This window comes from Papio anubis, chromosome 11 (assembly GCF_008728515.1).
Source record: "Papio anubis isolate 15944 chromosome 11, Panubis1.0, whole genome shotgun sequence".
In the NCBI taxonomy this organism is placed as follows: Eukaryota; Metazoa; Chordata; class Mammalia; order Primates; family Cercopithecidae; genus Papio; species Papio anubis.
Genome location: NC_044986.1, coordinates 12,358,453 through 12,382,110, shown reverse-complemented (window position 1 = coordinate 12,382,110; position 23,658 = coordinate 12,358,453). Strand labels below are relative to the sequence as shown.

General features: G+C 35.6%; 1 protein-coding gene across 1 annotated transcript in view; it reads left to right on the top strand.

Moving 5' to 3' along the window:
• The window catches only part of WDR11 (WD repeat domain 11), a 55,789-nt gene that overhangs the window by 17,616 nt on the left and 14,515 nt on the right, over positions 1-23,658 (top strand). Inside the window, exons 10-19 of the mRNA XM_003904341.4 lie at positions 1,179-1,355; positions 3,829-3,913; positions 8,291-8,397; positions 10,719-10,794; positions 13,656-13,764; positions 15,732-15,856; positions 16,597-16,744; positions 18,997-19,103; positions 19,499-19,613; positions 20,344-20,515. Of these exons, the coding sequence (XP_003904390.1) occupies positions 1,179-1,355; positions 3,829-3,913; positions 8,291-8,397; positions 10,719-10,794; positions 13,656-13,764; positions 15,732-15,856; positions 16,597-16,744; positions 18,997-19,103; positions 19,499-19,613; positions 20,344-20,515 (1,221 nt within the window). The remainder of the gene's footprint in view (positions 1-1,178; positions 1,356-3,828; positions 3,914-8,290; positions 8,398-10,718; positions 10,795-13,655; positions 13,765-15,731; positions 15,857-16,596; positions 16,745-18,996; positions 19,104-19,498; positions 19,614-20,343; positions 20,516-23,658) is intronic.

The window sequence follows — 23,658 nt, the reverse complement described above, 5'->3', positions numbered from 1 at the left end:
TTAGTAGAGAAGGGTTTCACCATGTTGGCCAGGATGGTCTCGATCTTCTGACCTCATGATCTGCCCGCCTCAGCCTCCCAAAGTGCTGGAATCACAGGTGTGAGCCACCATGCCCAGCCTCCATCTTTTTTCAACCAAAGTTAGGCAGAGAGATTGGTATTAAGTATGTGGCTAATCCTAAGGGATCATTTTAATAGGATTAAAATGCTATTTTTTCTATATATTTTGTGGATTTTAAAATAACATTATTAAAACAACTTTACAGCTTCAAAAGGTTATATTCACCACCTACTTATTTACATTTTTCCTTTCACACTATATACATGTTTGTGTTTATGTGTATGTAGACGTATATGTATATACATGCATATTCTTTCTATTTTTGGCAGGTTAATCCCAATATTCTATAGTGGTTTATAGGAAGGAAATTTGTATACCTTTTTAATGAACAGTCTTGATTTTATTGTACTGTTTATATTTAGATTTTGTTAGAATGATTTTTATTGGAGTCATCTTTTTAGTTTGAGACTTGCTAACCTAAGTACAAATGGTGTTTGGGAAATATGCCATTGAAGTCTTAACTATTGACAGTGATGGCTTATATATTATACACATGATTTATGAATATATATTTGCATTTATTTTATATTGACTTATAAAGCTTATGTTTTGTAATTACACTGACACATTAAGGTTTCTTATTAGAAATTATGAATGAGTTATTTAAACCTGTTTTTCATGAATACCAATTTTGTATGTACTTTACAGCGTACATCAGATTGAAAAGTAACCCTTTCAAAAGGCAGTAAAATGAGAATGCAGTACAGTAGTTCAGTCTGAAGAAGCTGTTCTCTAATGCAAGTTATCTTGCCTTCTTCTGAAGCCTGTGTAGTGCTTTAATACCAGGAATATTGACTGAAACAGTGTCTCTTAGAATACATAGGTCCCTGTATTCTGGATAGCAGGACTCGGGAGTAATCTATCCTTTGATGTGTTAGTCGATGCAATTTAAGTCCTATAGCCAGGTATGGAGTCATTGTGTCCCTAATAACTCCGGCCACTAGTGTACTACATTATGCTTTTAGACCTGAAGAACATTTCTACTGAAAATTTTCTTTAGCTTTTTAAGATCTGCATACAGTATAGTTAATATATTTGTTATTTTTATTATAAATCAGGGCAAAGTGCAATTGCTGGGGAAGAACATCCCAGAGGTTCAATTCTGCGGGAAGTGCACCTCAAGTTCTTGCTGACGGGACTGCTCTCAGGACTGCCTGCACCACAGTTTGCTATCCGTATGTGTCCACCGTTGACCACAAAAAACATCAAGATGTATCAGCCACTGCTGGCTGTTGGTGAGTATTTGACCTGGTCTTTTTTTAACTCACTTTGTAAGATGTTTAGGTTTTCTAGTTTCTAGAAGTTCCTTTATTCTCTTTTAGGATGCTTTAAAAGGAGTCAGAGGCTAAGTGAAACTGTGTAAATACTCATCCTGGAACTTTAAACAAAAATTTTTTTCTGTCCTTTTATTCCAACCGTCTTATATTGAATTGGAACGCTAAGTCTTCTTCCACCTGAGACTGGACAGTCGAGTCTCTGACGCTGTCCATTCGTCGCTGAAATATCAGGAGGCTCATCCCTGCAGTGCTGAATCCCAGGCTCCTTGTCTGTAATTGGACCACCCCAGTCTCTAGGTCATGTCAGTTTTCGTTGGGTCTTTATTGACTAAAAATATAGTCAGGGTTAATAGTTTAATAACAGCAGGATTCTTCTTTTGCTAAGAGTTATATATCAGATATTATTTAAAGTGTCTATGGTCCCTATAAATTAAGATTTGCCTTTTGGTTTGAAATTGTGTATTTGTATGTTATAGGTAGAAAAATTTATTCTGGGTTTCAACTTGCTGTCACATTGATTTCATAGTAATGTGATGAACCTAATTTTCTTTACAGCATAGAGAAAAAACAAAATTTAGTTTGCTATTAAGTACACATGATTAAAATACATTTCTCCAAAACTTTTGAAAAACCGTGTATTTGTTTGAAACTCAACATTTCTTCTTAAGATGCTATTGCCTGGCTTCTGGCTTTCTCCCCAAGTCTATTAACATGTGATTTGTAGTGAAAGCCTCACCATGTTTATTCTGTGGCTAACATGGCTGACTTCTCAGTGCTAAAGACTCATTTGGGTATTACTGTTTGGTAGTACCCTTCTGTTTTTTTCTGTGCCTCTGTTTTGAAAGCGATTTGATTTTTATGATTAAATTGTCTGTATATCTGTCCAGGTTTATATAATGCAGATAAATGTTTAATTTTTGCCTTAGAAACTATTAATATTTCACCATTAATAGATTTTAATTAGGATTCAGCAGTGTGCTTCGTATGTGCATGTATGTATTATGTCAGTGTTCCTGATTTGTCAATTAGGATTTTTTCAATTTCTTGGGGAAAATTACTTCTTGGGATAGCTATATAATAAGAGCTATGGCAAGGTCTGAGATTTCCATTGTAGAATAAGCTGTATTGGTATGTAGTCAGCATCATTTACTGAATTTAGTATAACAAAGTAAAAATATAAGTGCCTAAAGGTTTGTCTAGAGTGTCACTAATAAAGATAAAGAGTTCAACTATGGAATTAATTCTTGTAGTGCCCCTAGTGCATTAGATCATAGGTTCAGCACTGTTACAACTTTCAGATTATAGAAATCATTTGATTATTATGAAGTTCTGTTAATTGAAAAATTTTAGTAATTTACTTTCTCAGTGCCAGAAGGTATTATTATAAAATAGATGATAGATGTAAATAACTGTACAATGTGTTTTTCTAGAATAGTTTTGCAAAAGATTTCTGGAGTTTTATTCAGCAAATAAGATAATATTGGAATTTGCCCAGCATTTTTACTTCCACCCTCTTTCTTTGTATGAATTCATTAATTTTTAAATCATGTGCAGTGCAAAAGTGATTGTCCATATAGACTGTTCACTTTTCTTGCTTAACTTATAAAAACACTACAGAGACTGAAGCTTTTTCATGTATGTCCATGTCCCTTCCATTTAAACTTCAGACATACTACCTGAGACCATGAAAAGCTTTAGGAATAATAACTGTAAACTGTTAATTGTAGTGATAACAGGATACTAATAGTTAACCAAGTGCTTACTTTGTGCCAATTACTGTGCTAAGTGCTTTATGTTTTCCCATTTAATCTCCAACAAATAGATTTTCTACTCTTCCCATTTTAAAGAGATGAAAACACAGATTTAGTGTGGGCAAGTGATTCATCCAAGAGTATAAGGAAGAGCCAGGGCTTGAGCCCAGGTTTCTTTAATTGCAGAAACCGCAGTTAACCATCATACTTTACTCTCTCATCAGGGTTTATTTAATATGAGAGACAAAACAAAAACAAAACTGTGTAAAGAAAAATGGATAACCCTGGTTAATGAGCTCTGCTAGATTGCTTATTTGAGGATCAGCTATATTAAACCTTCTGAATCTCAAAAAGTATAAATTCCCATGTGTATAAAAGCTTAGGAAAGTGTTTTTCAAATTGTATGTGTATTAGTGTAAGTTTTAAGATCTTTCTGTGAAAAATCTATTCCTGGAATTAAGCAAGGTTTTTGAGCACATGAGGTTAGGCCCATTTTTTTAAATAAGGAAGTGGACCAGAGAAATTCATTCTTTTTTGTTTGTTTGTTTAAGCACATAGCTTGGGTTTCTTTTATAAAAGATAAATGTTGTTAAGTGATTAAAGTCTTGAGAAAAGACTTTTCTTGCAAAGTGCTGGAACTCCCACTGAATTAATGATCTTCCATGATGTCATTTTGAAAGGTACAAGTAACGGTTCTGTCCTGGTGTACCATCTCACCAGTGGTCTGCTACACAAGGAGTTAAGCATCCACTCATGTGAAGTCAAGTAAGTATGTCATTGTGATGGTGACATCACAAACATCATATCAGAAAAAAAATTCTCATAGACTTTTCTACATTGAGTACTCCATAATGTTATCTGCAGTGGTGATTATTTGAAAAGTTCGAATAATATTCATGTCCAACTAATGGCTATGTTAATCAAGAATGATAACTAATTGTTTGTTGTCTAAAGAACATAAGCAGTAGAGAATGCTTTATCTTTTATTAGGTTGTTGCAAAAGTAATTGCGGTTTTTGCAATTTTAATGGCAAAAAACAGCTATTTTTGTACCAACTGATATTGTTGCACCTCATTTATTTCTCCTAAGGGCCAGGCTGTTTTCTCACTGGATGTCCTTATGTTGCCTTGTTCAGGTTTATTTTATTTATTTATTTATTTTGCTCAAAATTATTATCTTTCATTATTTTTAAATTTTTTTTACTTTAAGTTCCAGGATACATGTGCAGAACGTGCACATTTGTTACATAGGTATACGTGTGCCTTGGTGGTTTGCTGCACCTGTAAACCTATCACCTTGGTTTTAAGCTCCGCATGCATTAGCTATTTGTCCTGATGCTCTCCCTCCCCTCAGATGCCCTCTGCCGACAGGCCCTGATGTGTGTTATTCCCCTCCCTGTATCCATGTGTTCTCATTGTTCAACTCCCACTTATGAGTGAGAACATATGGTGTTTGGTTTTTCTGTTCCTGTGTTAGTTTGCTGAGGATGATGGCTTCCAGCTCCATCCATATCCCTGCAAAGGACATGACCTCATTCCTTTTTATGACTGCATAGTATTCAATGATGTGTATGTACCACATTTTCTTTCTTTTTTTTCTTTAATTTTACTTTAAGTTCTGGGATACATGTGCAGACTGTGCAGGTTTGTTACATAGATATACATGTGCCATGGTGGTTTGCTGCACCTATCAACCCATCATCTAGGTTTTAAGCCCCGCATGCATTAAATATTTCTCCTAATGTTCTCCCTCCCCTTGCCCCTCAACCCCCAACAGGCCCCAGTGTGTGATGTTCCTTTCCCTGAGTGTATGTATTCTCATTGTTCAGCTCCCATTATGAGTGAGAACATGCAGTGTTTGGTTTTCTGTTCCTGTGTTAGTTTGCTGAGAATGATGGCTTCCAGCTTCATCCATGTCCCTGCAAAGGACATGAACTCATTCTTTTTTATGGCTGCATATTTTTCATTTCTGTGATGATCCATCAGTAGGACTGCTTATGACAAATTCAGATAAAGTCATTTTAATTGTTAATTTGTCTTATTTATTCTTTGTTTAAACATCATCAGAACACTGCATAGCATTTATTCTTTGATTTTTAAAACCTGATCTGCTTATGAGTTCTGTGTATGCAGAGCTATCTGAGGGAAGGCTAAATTGACAGAAGAGTGCTTCTTGCTTTCTGTTCCAGAATGCATACCTGTACTGTCCATAGCATTATTCTGTTGAACGCAAGGCTATTTTCCTTTTGTGTCCTATCAATGATAGATTGTAGAGTTGCACATATAAAATATGAATTTCCAGTTTTTTGTTTGTTTTTTGAGACAGAGTCTTACTCTGTCACCCAGGCTAGAGTGCAGTGGTGCGATCTCAGCTCACTACAATCTCCGCCTCCCGGGTTCAAGTGATTCTTGTGTCTCAGCCTCTTGAGTAGCTAGGATTACAGGCATGTGCCACCATGCCCAGCTAAATTTTATATTTTTAGTAGAGACGGAGTTTCACCATGTTGGCCAGGCTGGTGTTGAACTCCTCACCTCAAGTGATCCACCCACTTCAGCCTCCCAAAGTGCTGGGATTATGGGCATGAGCCACTGCCCCCTGCCAGTTTCCAGTATTTTTTTATGATCTTTCAGTGAAAGCATAAGAAAGGTCATTTTCTGTTTTCTGTACATTAAATGTAGGTCTTGTGTATAAAAATTCTCAGTGAACCCTTAGCAAACACATTATCCTGAGTACATGCATTTTCTTAATGGAGAAGGGTTAACCTTTTTTTCCCTTCTTTTTTTTTTTTTTTTTTTTTTGAGATGGAGTTTTGCTCTTGTCACCTAGGCTACAATGCAGTGGCGCCATCTCAGCTCACTGCAACCTCTGCCTCCCAGGTTCAAGCAATTGTCCTGCCTCATCCTCCCAAGTAGCTGGGATTACAGGTATATGCCACCATACCCAGCTAATTTTTGTATTTTTTAGTAGAGACAGGGTTTCACCATGTTGGTCAGGCCGGTCTTGAACTCCTGACCTCAGGTGATCCACCTGCCTCTGCCTCCCAAAGTGCTGGGATTACAGGCGTGAGCCACTGTGCCAGGCCAGGTTAACCTTTTAAGTATCACAGCTTCTGATTGTGATGGAAATCTCTGAAAAGTTTGCATCGTCTTATTGTTTCAAGTGCATTGTTGTGTGGCGCAGCCCAGGTGACTGTTTATTGCCACCTTAGGCTGTTCCTGTACAGCATCTCCCCAAATACATTTGCGTGGAATAATGTCTTTAAAAACTTTGGGCTTTTGAGGTGCAGTGACAAAGGTGTCTGTTTGGACTCTTTCAGGCTGTTAGTCATCTCTTCTTTTCTGTTGCAGTGTCTGTAGCTTGCCATTCTGGCACTTCTAGTAGTCTCTGCTTGCACTGCTGAATCTTCTCTCTCTCTCTTTCCCATCTACTCTTCTCTCGACATTTCCTTTCACCTTGCCTTATGTGTCTGGTGTTTCCGTTTATGGTCAACACTAACCAGGGGAAACTCTCCATTTAATCACTACTTACTCTAGGGATTATGTTAAGTATTAATACTTTGCATGCATCATTTCATTGAATCCCCACTACAATTGTATAGGGCAGGTATTGTATTTCCAGTCTACAGAGTAAGAAACTGAAAATTACAAAGTAATCTGTGAAGGAGCTAGATGGAATTCACTCTAGGCTTGTCAAGCCTCAGAGCCTGAACTCTTCACTTATCTTTACAGTACATATGCTACATCTCCTGCTAAAATACGCACATAGGTTAGTAGGAATCATGTTGGCAGTAAAATTAAAATGTTGGCTGAGCCAAGATTTGTGCTAAGAATTTCACACATGCTTCTGAAAAGTCAAACATGGTGTCATTTTTTTCAAACACAAAGTTTTAATAGCTAATTAATCAGAGGGGTATTAATTTTAAGTAAGGTTTATTATCCTGGATTAGTCACGTTATAGATGTCACTAAATACTTGACTTACACATGCTAAGATAATATTTATGGTTGAGTAACATTGAAATTGATTGTAAGTGTTACTTGGGATACTAACTCTGAGGGATATACTACTCAGGGAGATAAATGTCGTGAATGATCTTACAAAGATACTCTATTTTTACATGAATTTTTCCTCTTCATTGACATTTTGAAAATAATTTGTATTTTATATTCAGAGATACTGGCCAAGAGAACGCTAAAATCCTGCTTTGTGTTTCAGTTAATGTAATTTTCGTATTATAATCAAAAGCCATTAAGAAAATTTCACAGAAATACAAAAATTAGCTGGATGTGGTGGCACACACTGTAGGCTTAGCTATTTGAGAGCCTGAGGTGGGAGGATCTCTTGAGCCTGGGAGGCAGAGGTTGCAGTGAGTTGAGATCGTGCCACTGCACTCCAGCTTGGGTGACAGAGTGAGACCCTGTCTCAAAAAAAAAAAAACTTTCACAGATGTATTATAAAAATCTCTTAACTTACTAGCAGTAAACTCAAAACATTTTAGATTTTCATGTCCAAATAAGATTAACTTTTAGAAAGTTGTTTTCCTACCTTTTATTAAGTGTGCTTTTAAAAATCATAATCTGAAGCACTTGAAGGTTTGTGTATACTGTGCTGGGGACTCATGACAGCAGATAGTGCAATGTGTGTATGTTTTTAAAAGCTTGTTTTAACTCACAATGCTTTACAATTATCTGTTGAGTATCTTCTCTATGCTTGTAAACAGACAAAGCCTTTGAAGCTTATAATGCAATGGAAGATACTTAGAAGTAAACAAAATAGAGAGGTACATGTGGATTTTCTTAGGTCATTAGTTTGTGTCTTGGTCTGGTAGGCTGAAACTACTGTAATATGACTCTCTCACTGGCCAGATTTTAATAGTCATGTTAATACTGATGTGAATCTTGATAACTAAACTATCTTGTCATTACACTTGTAGATAAAGTGTTAGTTAGAAATAATTTTGTATGTGTTAGGTATGGTAATACAGTCTCAAATAAAAGGTCATGTTAAGATAAAAGGTCATGCTTACTTTTTAATTAATTTGCGTAATACAATTTAGGTCTTTGGAAAACTTATTTTTCAAATAAATGAACCTTTCAAATAAAAAAGAGTATTAGTTTAAGCTTTATCTCATTTCCTATTATAGGGGTATTGAATGGACAAGTTTGACTAGTTTTCTTTCTTTTGCTACCTCAACACCAAACAATATGGGATTAGTGAGAAATGAGCTTCAACTGGTTGATCTTCCAACAGGTTTGTTTTTAAAGATTCAAATTGATTTGTCATATTGAATAAACATGTTGCTATTTATAAAACATGTTTGAAAGTACTTCTTTCATCTTGGAGTTTTTTCTTATATTTCATGTTTATGTATTTATTCTTTTATTCTTTAATAATTGCCCTAGAAAGGCTTCATTGTTGTTTGCATGGAAATGTTGTTGGCACAAATACATGGTAAAATGGAGGACCATTAGCCTGAACAGACAGATTCATTAAAACATAGGAGGATACCAGTTCTACTTTTAAGTGCATTGTTATATATAACCAACTTTAAAAGATCAATTTAAAAATAACTCTATCAATGGACTTTATTAGCATCTCTGCTGAAAATTTTGGCCTTCATAGGAAACATTTAGAAAATTTATAGGTTAAGGATTGTTTTTAAATGCTCAAATTTAAAACTTGTAATAGTCTCTGGCTGAATGAATAGAGAAACTTAATTTGGGATTTTGAAGATTCTACAGTAGGAAACGTCCCAATAAGGTAACTTTTTCAGAATTGTTAAAAGCCTAAAACCAGTGAATTTCAAAATGAAGAATTTGAAAATATGCAGTAGTTTCAAAGAGGTTTTTTTTTTTAAACAAAATTGTGATGAGTTTCTTTAAAATGGTATAGCAACATGAATCATATGCAGATGATCTTAACCAATGAGAGCATGTGTATGTATGTGTAAAATGAATAAATCAAATAAATGGTTGTAAATCAAGTAAGTTGTAAACAAATGAAGTACATGGTCGCTTTTTTATAGTCTCCATATGTATTTTCAAGCTCTCAAAGATCCAGTTGTTCTTACTTCTCAGGGTGTGTTACTAAACTTCAAGGAATCATCCCCATCTTTAGTCCAGTGTTGCTGCTCTGGTTTCATTGGAAGTGACATGCCCATTGACTCTCATTCCCAAGTTCCTAATTTGCCAACAGAGTGGTACTGGCTCTGTCTCTAGTGATCCCAGGGATAAAATGCTGTTGTCTAGTACCATTGACTAAAAAAAAAAAAAGAAAAAAAAATCCCTGTGTATTTGTTTTGGTCAGCTCAGATTGAGGACTGTTGGATAACTTAAAATCTGCTTTGCACATAAGTAACAGTTACTGATTTCCTTAAGTGGGATATTTGAGTTCATAGATTATACACTTTTATAGCCTGGGCTTCTAAGGAAGGCAGCAGACTAGTGCAGTTAGGACAGGACATGGGCTGTTTGGGGTATAATAATAGTGAGTATACTGAGATTCCACATGATGGAATCTCAATGAAGAGCAGGAAGACATTTAGGCCTTCAGATGGCCTTGAATTGAGTATGTTCTCTCTTTTGTTTAATGTAGATAAAAATCTATCACAAGATACTAAACATACAAGTTAGAATTTATACTTTTTTTATTCACAGAAAATCATGTAGCTTCCTTTGTGGGTAACTCTTTCTTTCACAGCATACATGAACACGGTAGTTATGCCGTAGTTTCCAGTTTATAAAGATGTTTTCAGAGGAACATGTTCAAAATATTTAACTAGTATTTTATACATGGGACAAGAAAATCTTAAATACATGTTTCAAGAGTTTTTCCCCCACTAGTTAGTATTTGGAAACATGAGAATGTTTGTATTAAATATTACTTTAAATAAATAGTTTTCGCACCAGACAACTGCTGTCCTATAGATATGTTAAAACTTATCATTGTTTTTTTAAATTTCTAAAATTGAATTACAGAATTCAAGAAACTGTGTAACAAATGAAAATGCCTTTTTACAAAATAAATGTCTGAATATGTGATGTATTATTGATCATTAATTTGTAACACTTTTGAGAATATTCTTTGAACTTATGTTATTAGAAACAGCTTAGAAGCAGTTGGGTGCTGTGGCTCACACCTGTAATCCCAGTGTTTTGGGAGGCCGAGGCAGGTGAATCACTGGAGGTTAGGAGATCGAGACGAGCCTGGCCAACATGGTGAAACCCCATCTCTACTAAAAGTACAAAAATTAGCCGGCGTGGTGGCGAGCACCTGTAATCCCAGCTACTCGGGAGGCTAAGGCAAGAAAATCACTTGAACCTGGGTGGCGGAGGTTGCAGTGAGCCAAGATCGCGCCACTGCACTCTAGCCTGGGTGACAAAGTGAGACTCCGTCTCAAAAAAAAAAAAAAAAAAAAAAAAAACAGAAACAGATTTGAAGCAAATGGAAGAATGAATAGGAGAACAGAGGGTAGGAAGGGTAGGACTGATCAAATTACATTGGTGTGGCTTCTTGTTTTTCATACATGTTTTATGCACTGTTCTCACTTTCTTAAATATTTGTAATTAAAGGTAGGAGCATTGCTTTTCGCGGTGAAAGAGGCAATGATGAATCTCCCATCGAAATGATTAAAGTATCTCATTTGAAGTAAGTGTCGACCTAAAAAAAAATCTATGGTGTTATCACAATGAAATCTCATGGATTTTTTTAATCTTTAAGAAAATGGGAATGTGCTGGAATGCACATAGAATCTTTTTAGTGATAGCAAATAGCGATATGCAGCCCAAAGAAAATACTTTGATTACAAAATTAAGTTGCTATCACTTTTAATTCTCCACTTCTAAAAAGATGAGGTAGCTTTTGCATGAATCGTTTACTTTCGGATAAAGTTCTTATGCACTTCTATCTAAGCATGGAGTTGCTGAGTGAAAGAATCCATTCTCTTTATGTATAATTTAAACCCATTTTGCTTCCAGAAATTGAGTTTTTTTGTTTCAGGGGAAAATAACATGTAAAGCAGTATTATTAAAAATATAAACCAAATGAAAATCAATCAAAATTACAAAGAGTAAGCTTTCTAAAATAGTTTTCAAACTTGTTTTGGCTTTTCTAAGATCTTTGCATTACCATATAAATTTTAGAATCAACCTATCAGTTTTACCAAAAAATCTTCCTGAGATTTTGATTGGGATTGCACTGAACCCATCAATCAGTGTGGGGAAGAATTGGCATCTTAACAAGTTTTATAATTCATAAACGTAATGAACGTGGTGTATTTCTCCACTTATTTAGGTCTTTTAAAATTGCAGCAATATTTTGTAGTTTTCAGTGTATAAGTCTTACATATTATTTGTTAATTATATTTTGTGTTTTCTTTGATGCTTTTATAAATGGTGTTTTAAAATTTCAATTATTTATTATTTTTATACTAAAATACAGTTAATTTTTTGATATTGACCTTGTGCCTGGTGACCATGCTAAGCTTAGTTATTACTTCTAGTATAGGTGCTTTTGTTGATTCTTTAGGATTTTCTATAGAGACAGTCTCGTTTGCCAGTAAAGACACCTTTACATCTTTTCGATCTATAGGCCTTCTTTTTGCTTGCACTAATTAGGACCTCTCCTGTATAGTGTTGATTAGAACTTAGAACTTTGCCAGGTATCTTGCTCTGATCCTGGATCTTATGAAGAAAGCATTCAGTCTTTCAACACTAAGTATGATATTAGCTGTATATTTTTTGTATATTTACTTTATCTAGTTGAAAAAGTTTTATTCCTAGTTTGCTGAGCCTTTGTATCATGAGTAGGTGTTGAATTTGTCAAATGCTTTTTCTGTATTCATTGACATCATCATATGGCGTGTGTATGTTATTTTGTTTTTCTTTTTGTTTTGAAGTTCACTAATATGGTGAATTACATCGATTGATATTCAGATGTTAAACCAACATGACATTCCTGGAATAAACTCTAGTTGGTCATGATGTATTACTGTTTTGACATATTGCTGGATTTGATTTCTTGATATATTATGAAGAGTTTTTATATCTATGTTCATGAAGGATATTGGTCTCATTTTTATGTAATATCCTTCGTTTTGTTATCAGGGTAATATTGACCTTGCAGAATGTGTTGTAAAGTATTCTCTCTCCTTTTTTTTGAATAATGAGTTTGTGTAGAATTGATATTATTTCTTACTAAATAGGAAAAATTCATTAGGCAACCCATCTGAACCTAAAATTTTCTTTGTGGAAAAGTTTTTAAATACAAATTCAGTTTTTTTCATAAATATAGGACTATTTAGATTCTCTACCTTTTTTTGAGTTTTGGTAATTGGTGTCTTTCAAGTAATCTGTCCATTTTGTTGAAGTTGCTGAGTTTATTAATTTATTGAAATAAGCTTGTTCATCATGTCTCTATGATCAGTGATTACCTCTCCCACTCCTAATATCAGTAAATTATATCAACCAATTTTATTTATTGATCTTTTCCAAGAAACTACTTTTGGTTCATTTGATCTTCTCTATGATTTTTCCATTTTCAGTTTAATTGACTATCATGCTTATCTTTTGTTCTTCTGCTTCTTAAATATGCTCTTCTTTTTTTGCATAGTTTTCTAAAATAGAAACTTAGATAATTAAATTAAGATGATTCTCTAAAATGTAATGTAAAGATTTCATGCTATGTAAGCACTACTTTTCCTGTATCCTACAATTTTTGATATGGTAATATGTTCTCATTTTAATTCACTTTATACGCTTTGACAGTTTCCATGGGATGTCATTCAGAGGTGTATTTTTTAACTTCCAACTATGTGGGTGTTTTGCCAGGTATCTTTCTGTAAATTTCTACTTTCTGTTGGGGGTCACAGGTGGTCCTGAGTGGAAGAATCTCAGTCCTTTCATACAGGGAGTACAGGGATCTGCCTACTCTTGTCACATTTCCTCTATGTCAGCCATCATTTGCTGAATAATATTTTAGCTCCTCATAATGCTTATTGAGTAATCAATGCTCAAATTATGTTTATTGAATTGCACTCATTGACATCATTCAGTACTTCTTCCAGGCTTAACAGAAAGTGAATAAAGTGACATTCATTGAATACCAACTGTAGTAGGATGATAGAAACTTTACATACTTTTTCACTGAATGCCTACCATAATCTGTATATCAATTCTTTGAGGTCCATGATGAGATTCCCATGTCATATGTGAGAAATTGAGCCTCAGGAGGGTTAACATAAGTTGCAGCATCAGGGTTTGAATCTGTGTCACTCTTTCTTCCGAGTTGGACTACTTGCCCAATTGTGTGAGACTATATGTTCTCTCACAGGTCATCTTAAAGCTTTACCTTCTTAGGACTGTTCATCATGGGTGCTAAATGGTGGTTTAAATTGTCTATATTTAGAATGCGTCAGCTGAGTTTTTCAATTTACTGAACTTTTTATTTGGTCTAATTCATGGTGAAAGTTTTGCAAAAAGGGGCTTATTTAGCAATTTTCTTTATTTTAGGCAGTATTTGGCAGTTGTATTCAAAGATAAACCCCTGGAGCTATGGGATGTTAGGACTTGTACCCTTCTTAGAGAAATGTCCAAAAACTTCCCTGCAATAACTGCTTTGGTAAGTTACAGTTTAAGAATTAAATAGCTTATGTAGGTATATATGTATGTGGTGAATGTTTTGCTTAAGCTTGAATCAAAATCATTACTGCCAATGTCATATTTTCTTGTTAAAAATGTGTGTTCAGAGAAGATGATCTAAATAAATGGAGATAACTCTTATTTTCTTGGGTGGATCAACCTAATATTATATTAGTGCAATTCCAATTGAAATTTCGTTTGGATATTTTGAGGAATATGATAAACATATTGTAAAATATTTATGAAAGAATAAAGGTCCTAAATAGCTAAGTCATCCTTGAATAAAGAGGAGTAAATGTGGGAGGTATGGGTGGGGTTTGCCATTCCTACCTGGTATTAGTACATCTTACAAAACCATGGAAATAAAATCAGTATTATATTGGCACAAGAATAGGAAGTGAGTCAACATAATAAAGAGCTCAGAAATAGACCTATGAATATTTGGGGACTTAATATACAGTGAAGCAGCACAAATCAAAGAGGATGGATGGACTGTGTAATAGATGGTGTTGGGAAAACTGTCTTACTTTATGGAGAAAAATACTTGTTCTCTACTTAATACCATATATAGAAGTGAGTGTCACAGCACTAAAGACCTAAATGTAAAAAATGTAAAGCTATACAACTGAATATAACAAAATGCAAAATATTTTTGTGACCTAGAGGGAGGAGGAGACATCAGAAGATCAAACTAAAAGGCAAAAAAAAAAAAAAAAAAAGAAAAGAAAAAGAAACTTAATGCATTTAATTAATCAAGATTAATGCTTTTTGTTTGATGAAAAATATCATTGTCAAACTTAAATACAGAAGACATTTTGGGAAAACAAATTTTCCAGCATCTAAATTTAACTAGAAACTCCTGCAAATCAACAGTGAAAAAAAGCAGGAACCCTAGTGGAAAAATGAACAAAGTTGGTGAAGAGCTAATGAGAGGCAGAGAAACCTAAAACGCCAACAAGCCATATAAAGGAATGTTCAGACTCATCAGTTTTCAGAGATGTTCAAACCATGATATGGATCTACCTTTTAGACTAACAAAAACTGGAAAGCCATGTAGTGTCAAGTGTGGGTGGAACATAGGGTATGGGAATCCTTGTGCATTGCTGGTAGGAATGTAGACCAATGCAGCCATTCTGTAAAGCACACTGGCAGCACTTGGGCAAACACAGACATCCTCTGTGTCTGCCGAGCTCTTGGTTGTAAAGGAACTCTTGCAAGGATATTGACTGTAGTGTGTTTTGTCATGATGTGAGTTTGGAGACCATCTGCGTGTTTTTTACCGAGAGAGAGGAGACAGATTAACAGTTGGCTGATGCAGCCATGGAGTGTTATGTAGCATGCAGAAACAGGAGGAAGAGGACTTAAATACAGTGGAAGGAGTAAGAAACAGGATAAAATACATATATATATACACACACACACACACATTTATATATAAACACCATACTATTTATGTAAATTAGAAATACATGTGAAATAACTACACGTTAAGAACTTATACATATGGGAGGATGTTGGACTGAAGGTTTTACGATAGGCGGAATATAAAAGAATATATAAATAAAACAAGCGATTTTGGAGGGATCTATGGATGATAAAGGACCCTGGTTGGAGAATTGTGATTGTCTTATCCTGTGCACACAAGAGATGAAGGAGGAGATGAGAATAGGCCATACTATCGTTGAATTCATTATTTTCATTTTGTAAAATTTTTTAAAAATATCAAAAGCTCAGACCTTTTGGAAGTTTGCCATAAAAGCTCTAATTAAAATGCATTCATTCAGCTTTTCTCTAAGTAGGTAAAATCTAAAGAACAAATTGTGGATTCATGTGCGGTAATAATAAATGATACTGGGCAGTGGTGTGTGTGCCCAGCTGTTCTGGAGGATTCTTTGACAGAAGGAAACCTAGCACGTCTCGGTTTGTCTGCCTGCTTTTGCTTTACAGGAATGGTCACCATCTCACAACTTGAAGAGCCTGAGAAAGAAGCAACTTGCTACTCGAGAGGCCATGGCCCGCCAGACTGTGGTCTCAGACACAGAGCTGAGTATTGTTGAATCATCTGTGATCAGGTACAGTACAGGGTTTCTTGACACTGTCATTTGTGCTATTAGTGTCATGTCTGGGAAGTTGACAAGTGTCATCCAAAGGTGTCTGTGGTAGCAAGTTGGACTCTGCTTTTGAATATACTTAGTTTCATCTTTTAGTACATACCCAGATTACTAAAAAGTTTATCATTTTTATTATACTATACTGTTTATTGTAACTAATAACAAATGCAGTAATATTCACCCATCAGCCTCTGTTAGTACATGTGATCGTTCCAAGTGCCCTTCTACTCCATACACTTCAGTTCCTGAAATTCAAATGAACATAGCATAGACATAGAGATAGATCATATTATCATTTATGCACACCAAAGAAAATGTGTTGGGAATCCTAAATTTGTGCGCCACCCCATCCATGCCAATCTTACAGATAAAAAGCTTCAGAGATAATGTTGGGTCACTGTACAGCCTCTCTTCTATTGAGAAGAGTTCTATAGCAAAAACCTCTATGAAGTTTATTTCTCTTGTATTAAGTTTAGATCACCATTTTTCTCTGTCCAGGGTAAACTTCCTCTGATGTTGTGACTGTTTAGGAGTGATTCGTGTTTACCCAAAATTAGTTTGGGCAAATATTAGTTTCAGACTTTTCAAAAAATAGTTTTGGACCTCCTCTTAATGCATCTGTACTTTGGGCAAGTTAATTAATTATGGGTATCACTCTAGGGAAAAGAAAAGTCTTTATCTTATTTTTCACCATCCCAAAGCTTGCTGCAGGAGGCAGAAAGTAAATCTGAACTTAGTCAGAACATCTCTGCCCGGGAACATTTTGTATTTACGGATAATGATGGCCAAGTTTATCATCTCACTGTTGAAGGAAACTCAGTAAAAGATAGTGCTCGGATTCCACCAGATGTGAGTACAACCTTAATTAAATCTTCATCAGAAGATTTTGTTTTGTTGGTTCCATATCCAGTGAAGGCATAGTTAAGTTGGAAAACTTCAAAAAAGCCTAATGTAAATAAACTTTACTTAAGGAGATATTATCTTCGATTAAACCTGCTAGAGAATACTGCAGGAGAATAACGCTGTAACTATTTTGATTAAATGTTTACTGTGTGCTACTCATTTTTATCCCCATAATAATCCATGAGGAGTTATCTCCATTTTACCTATAACAAAACTGAGAGAGAATAAGTAACTTTCCCAAGGTTACCCAGCTTACTTATATGGCAGAGCAGTGTTTTAAACTCAGGCCTGTCTGACTTCAGTATCTGTCTTCTTTCCATTTCAGGCATTACCCTGAAGGATTTGACTTACAATCTAGTATTATTTTTGGATAATAGTAATCAGGTTGTAAGTGTAATAGTATTATTAACATTTACTAACTTACATACTTCCTTCTTATGGCCTTGTGGAATCTGTAACTAAAGTTTTGCCATTAATCATTTGTGTCAGCATGCATCTCATCGATAGTTTTTAATAGATGGATCATGAAAATGTTTATGTTAACTAATACAGGCTATTATAATGGTTAAATGAAGGCATGAGGGGATTTTTAAAAATATGTATATTTATTTTAAATTGCCATCTAAAAATAGAATGCTCTAGTAGAATGCCAACCCCCATAATTTTATAGGTGGCTTTGGGGTCTCATAAAGTTACAATCTAGATGTTGGCTGTGGCTAGTCTTTTGAAGTGTGACGGGGCAGAAGGATCCGTTTTCAAGATGGCTGACTCACAAGGCTATTGCACATTAATGCTGACTGTTGACAAGGGACCTTAGTTCTTCCTCATGTCCGTCTTTCTGTAAGGCTGCTTGAGTATCCTCATGCATGACAACTGGCCTCTCCTAGAGCACATGATCTGAGACAGCAAGAAGGAAGTTGCAGAATCTATTATGACCTAGTTTCAGAAGTCTCTTCAAAGGCAACTTCTTAATTAACATTCTATTATATTGTTAGGAAAGTAGATATCTTAAAGTGTTGCTTCATATTATACAGAATTTCATTTCTTTAATATAACTAAGTTTTTTAATTAATTTACTTTATTATAATATTGATTTTTAAATCCAGTTTTTGTTTGGTTTCTTGACTATTACCAGAGTTTATGCAGTATTCAGTGTGTATGCTAGTCTACTAATGGTCAATTATTCAAACCACTAGAATTTTCTTACTTTTTACCATGGATACCATTTGAATTTTTATATTGTACAATAAATGCAAAAACAAGATTTCTTTTAATAAATAGCAGTAATATTATTTAATAGCTAACATGTATTGACTACTGCATGGCAGGCATTGCTTTAAGGCTACTGCCTTTATAAATTTATTAATATTAGCAACAACTCAAATTTCACGAACTTCTTTATTGACAATAAATCCAAGACAGAAAGGTTAAGTAAACATACCTCAAATCACATGCCAGTTTCAAGCTGGGATTCAAGCCCAGGCAGTCTGACTCCAGAGCCCAGGCTGCTGAGCCCTCCATGATACCGCCTCTAAGCATCTGTTAGAACTGCAAGTTCCTTTCTTATTCCTTTCTTCCTCCAAGTTAGATTGATTATAGCAGCATTTCATTCTTATATTGTGCTTCTTTATGTAACTTCTGTGCAAAGCTTTCTATGAATTTAAACTGCATGTGCCTTTAGTAAACAGCATTTCTTCACCTTCGTGATTCCACAGTGTTCCAAAAGGTATCAGTGAAACTCTGGATCCTTTTTTTCAATAGAAAAATCACCACACAATTAGTTATAAAAGAGCTTTAAGTTTCCCTTGGAATGGATTTAGTTATCCTTTTAAAGGCAGTGTAAGATAAGTTTGAGTAGGCTCTCTGGAAAACCTTCCCTTTACGTCTCTCCTTTTGTTACTTTAATTTCCTTTTTTTTTGTTTTGAGGTATTTGTTCCTCAAAAGACATACCCTCTCTTTAAATCTAGTTCCAGTAACTACTTAATGTCTATCAAGTTGCAATCTCTTATTTCTTCATAGTTGAAATTGATAGGCAGTGTAGCTCTTTGTTAGTGTCTGAAGTCTGTTTTAGGATTTGATGACTAAAAGCATACTAAAGCACAGCCCTTTAAATTAAGTTTTATTAAAATATTTATTTATCATGATGTCTTATACGGCATAGTGAAATTTATATGTGTTTGTTGCTGTTGTTTTCTAGGGAAGTATGGGTAGTATTACCTGCATCGCTTGGAAAGGTGATACATTAGTGCTTGGAGATATGGATGGAAATTTAAATTTCTGGGACTTGAAAGGCAGAGTATCCAGGTATAAGCCAAGAATGAAATCTTGTTCTTTTGTTTAAAAAAAAAAATGACGTCTTGATATGGTTCCATTAGAGGCTTGTGACTTGGCAAGCAGGATCAGTAAACTCGTGGAAGTGTAGCTTGGAACCTTGGGTCCCTTCACCTAAACTTGGGAGGATGGGGCTCGAGCCAGTCATTCTTAGGAGATAGTTGTCTGCAAGTGGCTTCTGCAGAAGTCTTAGCTGACCTTAAAGGACAGGCCCTTTCTGTCAGATGTGGCCCCCAGTCCTAGCAAGTAAAGGGTTCTCCCATCATCAGACCTGGCAGAACTGGAAATAGTGAGAGACATTAGACATAGCTTCTGATGACCAGATCTCACTCTACATTGTATTGGTGTTTTTGTCTCTTTGTCTTCAGAGGAATACCTACACACCGAAGTTGGGTGAGGAAGATTCGTTTTGCTCCTGGTAAAGGAAATCAAAAATTAATAGCAATGTACAATGATGGAGCTGAAGTGTGGGATACCAAAGAGGTAGGCCCTCTCCATGAGGCAAAAATGTAAATGGATTGTTAGCCATAGGAACTGTGCTTTGTTAAAAAAAATACTTCTTTCCGATTTAGAAATGAAAAGTACTTAATGAGTTTGTCAAGTTTCTCATAACAAATTATTTTCTTTTAAAAACTTTTACTTTACGATATTTCTGTTCTAAAGGTAACAACTCAAGATTTATTTATTTATTTTATTTTATTATTTTTATTTTTTATTTTCTATTTTGAAGTGGAGTTTCGCTCTTGTCACCCGGGCTGGAGTGCAATGGTGCCATCTCGACTCACCACAACCTCCACCTCCCAGGTTCTAAGCAATTCTCCTGCCTCAGCCTTCTGAGTAGCTGGGATTAGAGGCACCCACCACCACACCCGGCTAATTTTTTGTATTTTTAGTAGAGACGGGGTTTCGCCATGTTGGGCAGGCTGGTCTCAAACTCCTGACCTCAGGTGATCTGCCCACCTCAGCCTCCTAAAGTGCTGGGATTATAGGCATGAGCCACCGCGCCCGGCCGATTTATTTATTTTTTAATATTATCACTGTCTTTGAGACCTTTAAAACGCTGCCTCTTTGTGGAAGGAAGATTGCCAGAGGCTGCCCAGTTCTCAGCTTGCACTGGGCCTTTGCCACAGACTGTCTTCCTTGACCATTTAATCTAGAATAATAAACATCTTCATTTTCTGTCTGGAAGTGATGCCCAAATTCACTCTTGAAGGTTCAGATGGTGAGCAGTTTAAGAAGTGGCAGAAATGTGACCTTTCGTATATTGGATGTGGACTGGTGTACGTCAGATAAAGTGATCTTGGCTTCAGATGATGGGTGCATCAGAGTCCTAGAGATGTCTATGAAGTCTGCGTGCTTTCGAATGGATGAACAGGAGTTAACCGGTATGGAATCCTAATGATGGGGTCTTTGGAACCTGTCTTTACTTTGCCACAAGCTGCTATATTTTGGGGAGAGAGCTGCTGCTTCTGTTTCATTTCAGTCTTATTTTCTTAGAATCTGAGTTTAAGAAAATATATTAAGTTGAAGCTTGAGTGTTTTTACTGCTGAGATGCTGCAGTCTTCGTAACTATAGATGTCAGTAATTCCCAACTCAGGTTTTATAAGTGCCCCTTTTTTTGACTCTTTTCTTTGGTTTGTTAACAAGATAAAAGATGTTTACATTTATAAAAATGGCTTACCCAGAATTTAGGCGAACTCATCAGAGGACATAAATCTAGTGATAAGACTGCTGGCTTTTAAATAATGGCCTTACGTCTTTTGCAACCATATATCATTGAAAAGTCACTTTGCAAAGTGTTCTGAGTATTATGAATTTTGATGCCAATCTGTGACTAGTAAAATGACTAGTCAAGCAAATTAGGAGACTGCAGTATCTTGCTGTCTTTTGTATGGTTGTTTTGATACTGCTTTTTACCAGAATAAAAAACATTTTAGTAGAATATACCCCATATGTGACTCCTAAAAAAAAAAAAAGAATGGGATGATTGTGAGTGCATCCATTTATCAGTTTAAAAGGCAGCTTTTGGCTGATGAAATACAGTGTTCATCCTTGGAAGATAGTTGATCCTAATTGGAGCAGAGGAGGGAACTTCTTGCCTGAGTATTCTCCCAGCACAACTTTGGTGCACACTCCAGGCTGATACATATAAAATTTCATGAGACTTTTCTGAACCTTTGTAGAGTCAGTATTTGGCACTTCAGACACAGTAAGGTTTTGAAAACCTGGTTTTTCACTTTGTGCTCATGCTTGAGGCCTACCAAGTTGCTGCTGATGTTAGTGGGGCCGTCTTTAGCTTACATTAGGTGTGCTTTGGTGTTTGTCACCGCCCACCCCTGCCCACTGCATTTGGGCACCACCACTTCTTACTGTGTAACTGACTGCCAGCAGGTGAAGCCAGAATTCAAGACCTGCTTTCCCGTGTCTGTCCTTGAGTCATTTGCCAGCTCTGGGGAAGCATCAGGATGGCCTCCTAGGAAAGGGCAAGCATTGGTATTCATTTGAAACCTAAAGGTATTGAGGAAATTGAAGGAACTTCAAGGGTGATTTTTGAAAAAAATTAGTTACTAATTCTAGGTAAAGAAGTGTGGAACTGCAGTCTACATGTTTGGAGAGCTTTTCCTTCACTTCTAATAAAAAATTTGAATCTAAAAAGCTCCAAAGTCAAGGTGTAGCTTGTTCTTAAACTGACTACAGAAATGGAGTCTACCATATTAACCCATGTTCAATACCGTACTTGAACATCTAGCCTGTGGCCAGATTTTAGATCACATGTTTCTTTTAAAATTTTTCTAATATATATTATTTTAAATTCTTCTCAATCTCGAATGTTACAGCCTCAGCCAGAAAGAGGAAAAAAATCCAAATAGCAATCAGGAAAGGTCAATGCAATTGTGTATTCATTCCACAAATTGAGCTTTAAACTCAGAACAACCCTCAATAAATGTTAAAGAATGAAAACTATGGTAGTGTAAATGTGAAGTGAGAAAAAAGACATCTGTGTGTTCACCTCCAGTTTCATGGCCAATTTGGTCTTGGGGAAAATAAGCTTAATATAGTATATTTCTATTCTGAGGAATTAGAAGTATATTTGGGGCTTACTGATGTGGGATAAAAATAAAATAGGTCATAGACATTGGTATTTCCTATGTTTTCTTCAATTCTCCTTGGTAAGTAGAGAATATCATAAAATATTGATTCACATCTGTACATTTTTTTAGAGCAGCTTAGATAGGCCACTTCTTCCTCCAATAAAGAGGGCAGTCAAATTAGAAGATTAGAATTCCTGTTTTTGAGTTGGAGAACCTTTCTTATCTGCTGCCTAATTTTTCAGGGACATAAAGTGCCATCAAAATAAATCTTAATAGTCTTTTTAGCCACATCTAAAAGGAATGTAAGAGTATGAGATTTGTTTAATAGCATTCTAGTATCATGCAGTTTCCACACCCTTCAAATAGTGTTGACTTGATATCAGGGACTGTTCAACCTAATTTCCTCCCCCGTGTTAAAGGCCACTGCTAAGCACATTTTTCCTAAGTAAGCATGTATAGAAGGAAGCTTTCCAAAATCAGATTTATGCACAAACCTTTCCTCTTCATCTGCCACAGCTTTCCACAGTCATTTTCGGTAATCTTGGGGCGTTCAGAAATGTCTCACAATGACTTGCAGATGAGGGAAGGTCCAGGGATGCTAAACAACCTGGAACGATCTAGTGCAATGAAGAATTGTCCTGCCTGAACACCAGTAGTGTTCCTTAGCTCTCTTTTTCCCCGCTCATTGAATCACACTGAACAAAATCACAAAATAGGGTCCTTTTCTTCCCAGACTTCCAGCTCACCTTAATGTTGCTGCCTCTTCCAAGTGGTGGAGGAGTAACTTTTTTCTGCTGCTTTACTTCTTGGCTCTTTGGTTACTGATTTTCTACATTCCTGTCATGTAGGTAGCTAAAAACCGGGATGTTATGATTCACACCTCACATAACTTTAGCCCAGATGGAGCAGAATCTATGACAAACAGCAGTGATGCTAACTGCTTTTGCATTCTAATTGTGTAATTTTAAGAGGTGAATGAGCTCTTGCAGGTGAGTTTCTACAGCTGTGAGTTGATCACCTGTTACTTTTTTGTGGCTGATCTTTACCCTTCAGAAGAAAGATTTAAATTCACTTGAGGGAGGGAAGTAGTTAGGGTCAGTTTCAGTTTGTTCATGCTCATTGGGATGCTGTCAACAATATTTTGCTTTTGGGGAAATAGCATGTATTTGTTTTTAAAAATAAGATATTTCCCTCCTTTTACTCAGACTTGGTAAATGTTGTCTTGCTTGCATGATGTAAACACTCGATGCTGCTTTCTACGTGGATTCTCTTGTATCTTTTCATTTGTTCATTGATTAAGAAATTACCACACAGCGTGAGAACTTTCCTTGAACCATTCCAAGATTATTATGTATAATTAATTTTTTTCCCTGACATTTACCATTTCCAAACATACTGTGATGTAATACCAACAACTACTACATGAATCTACCTA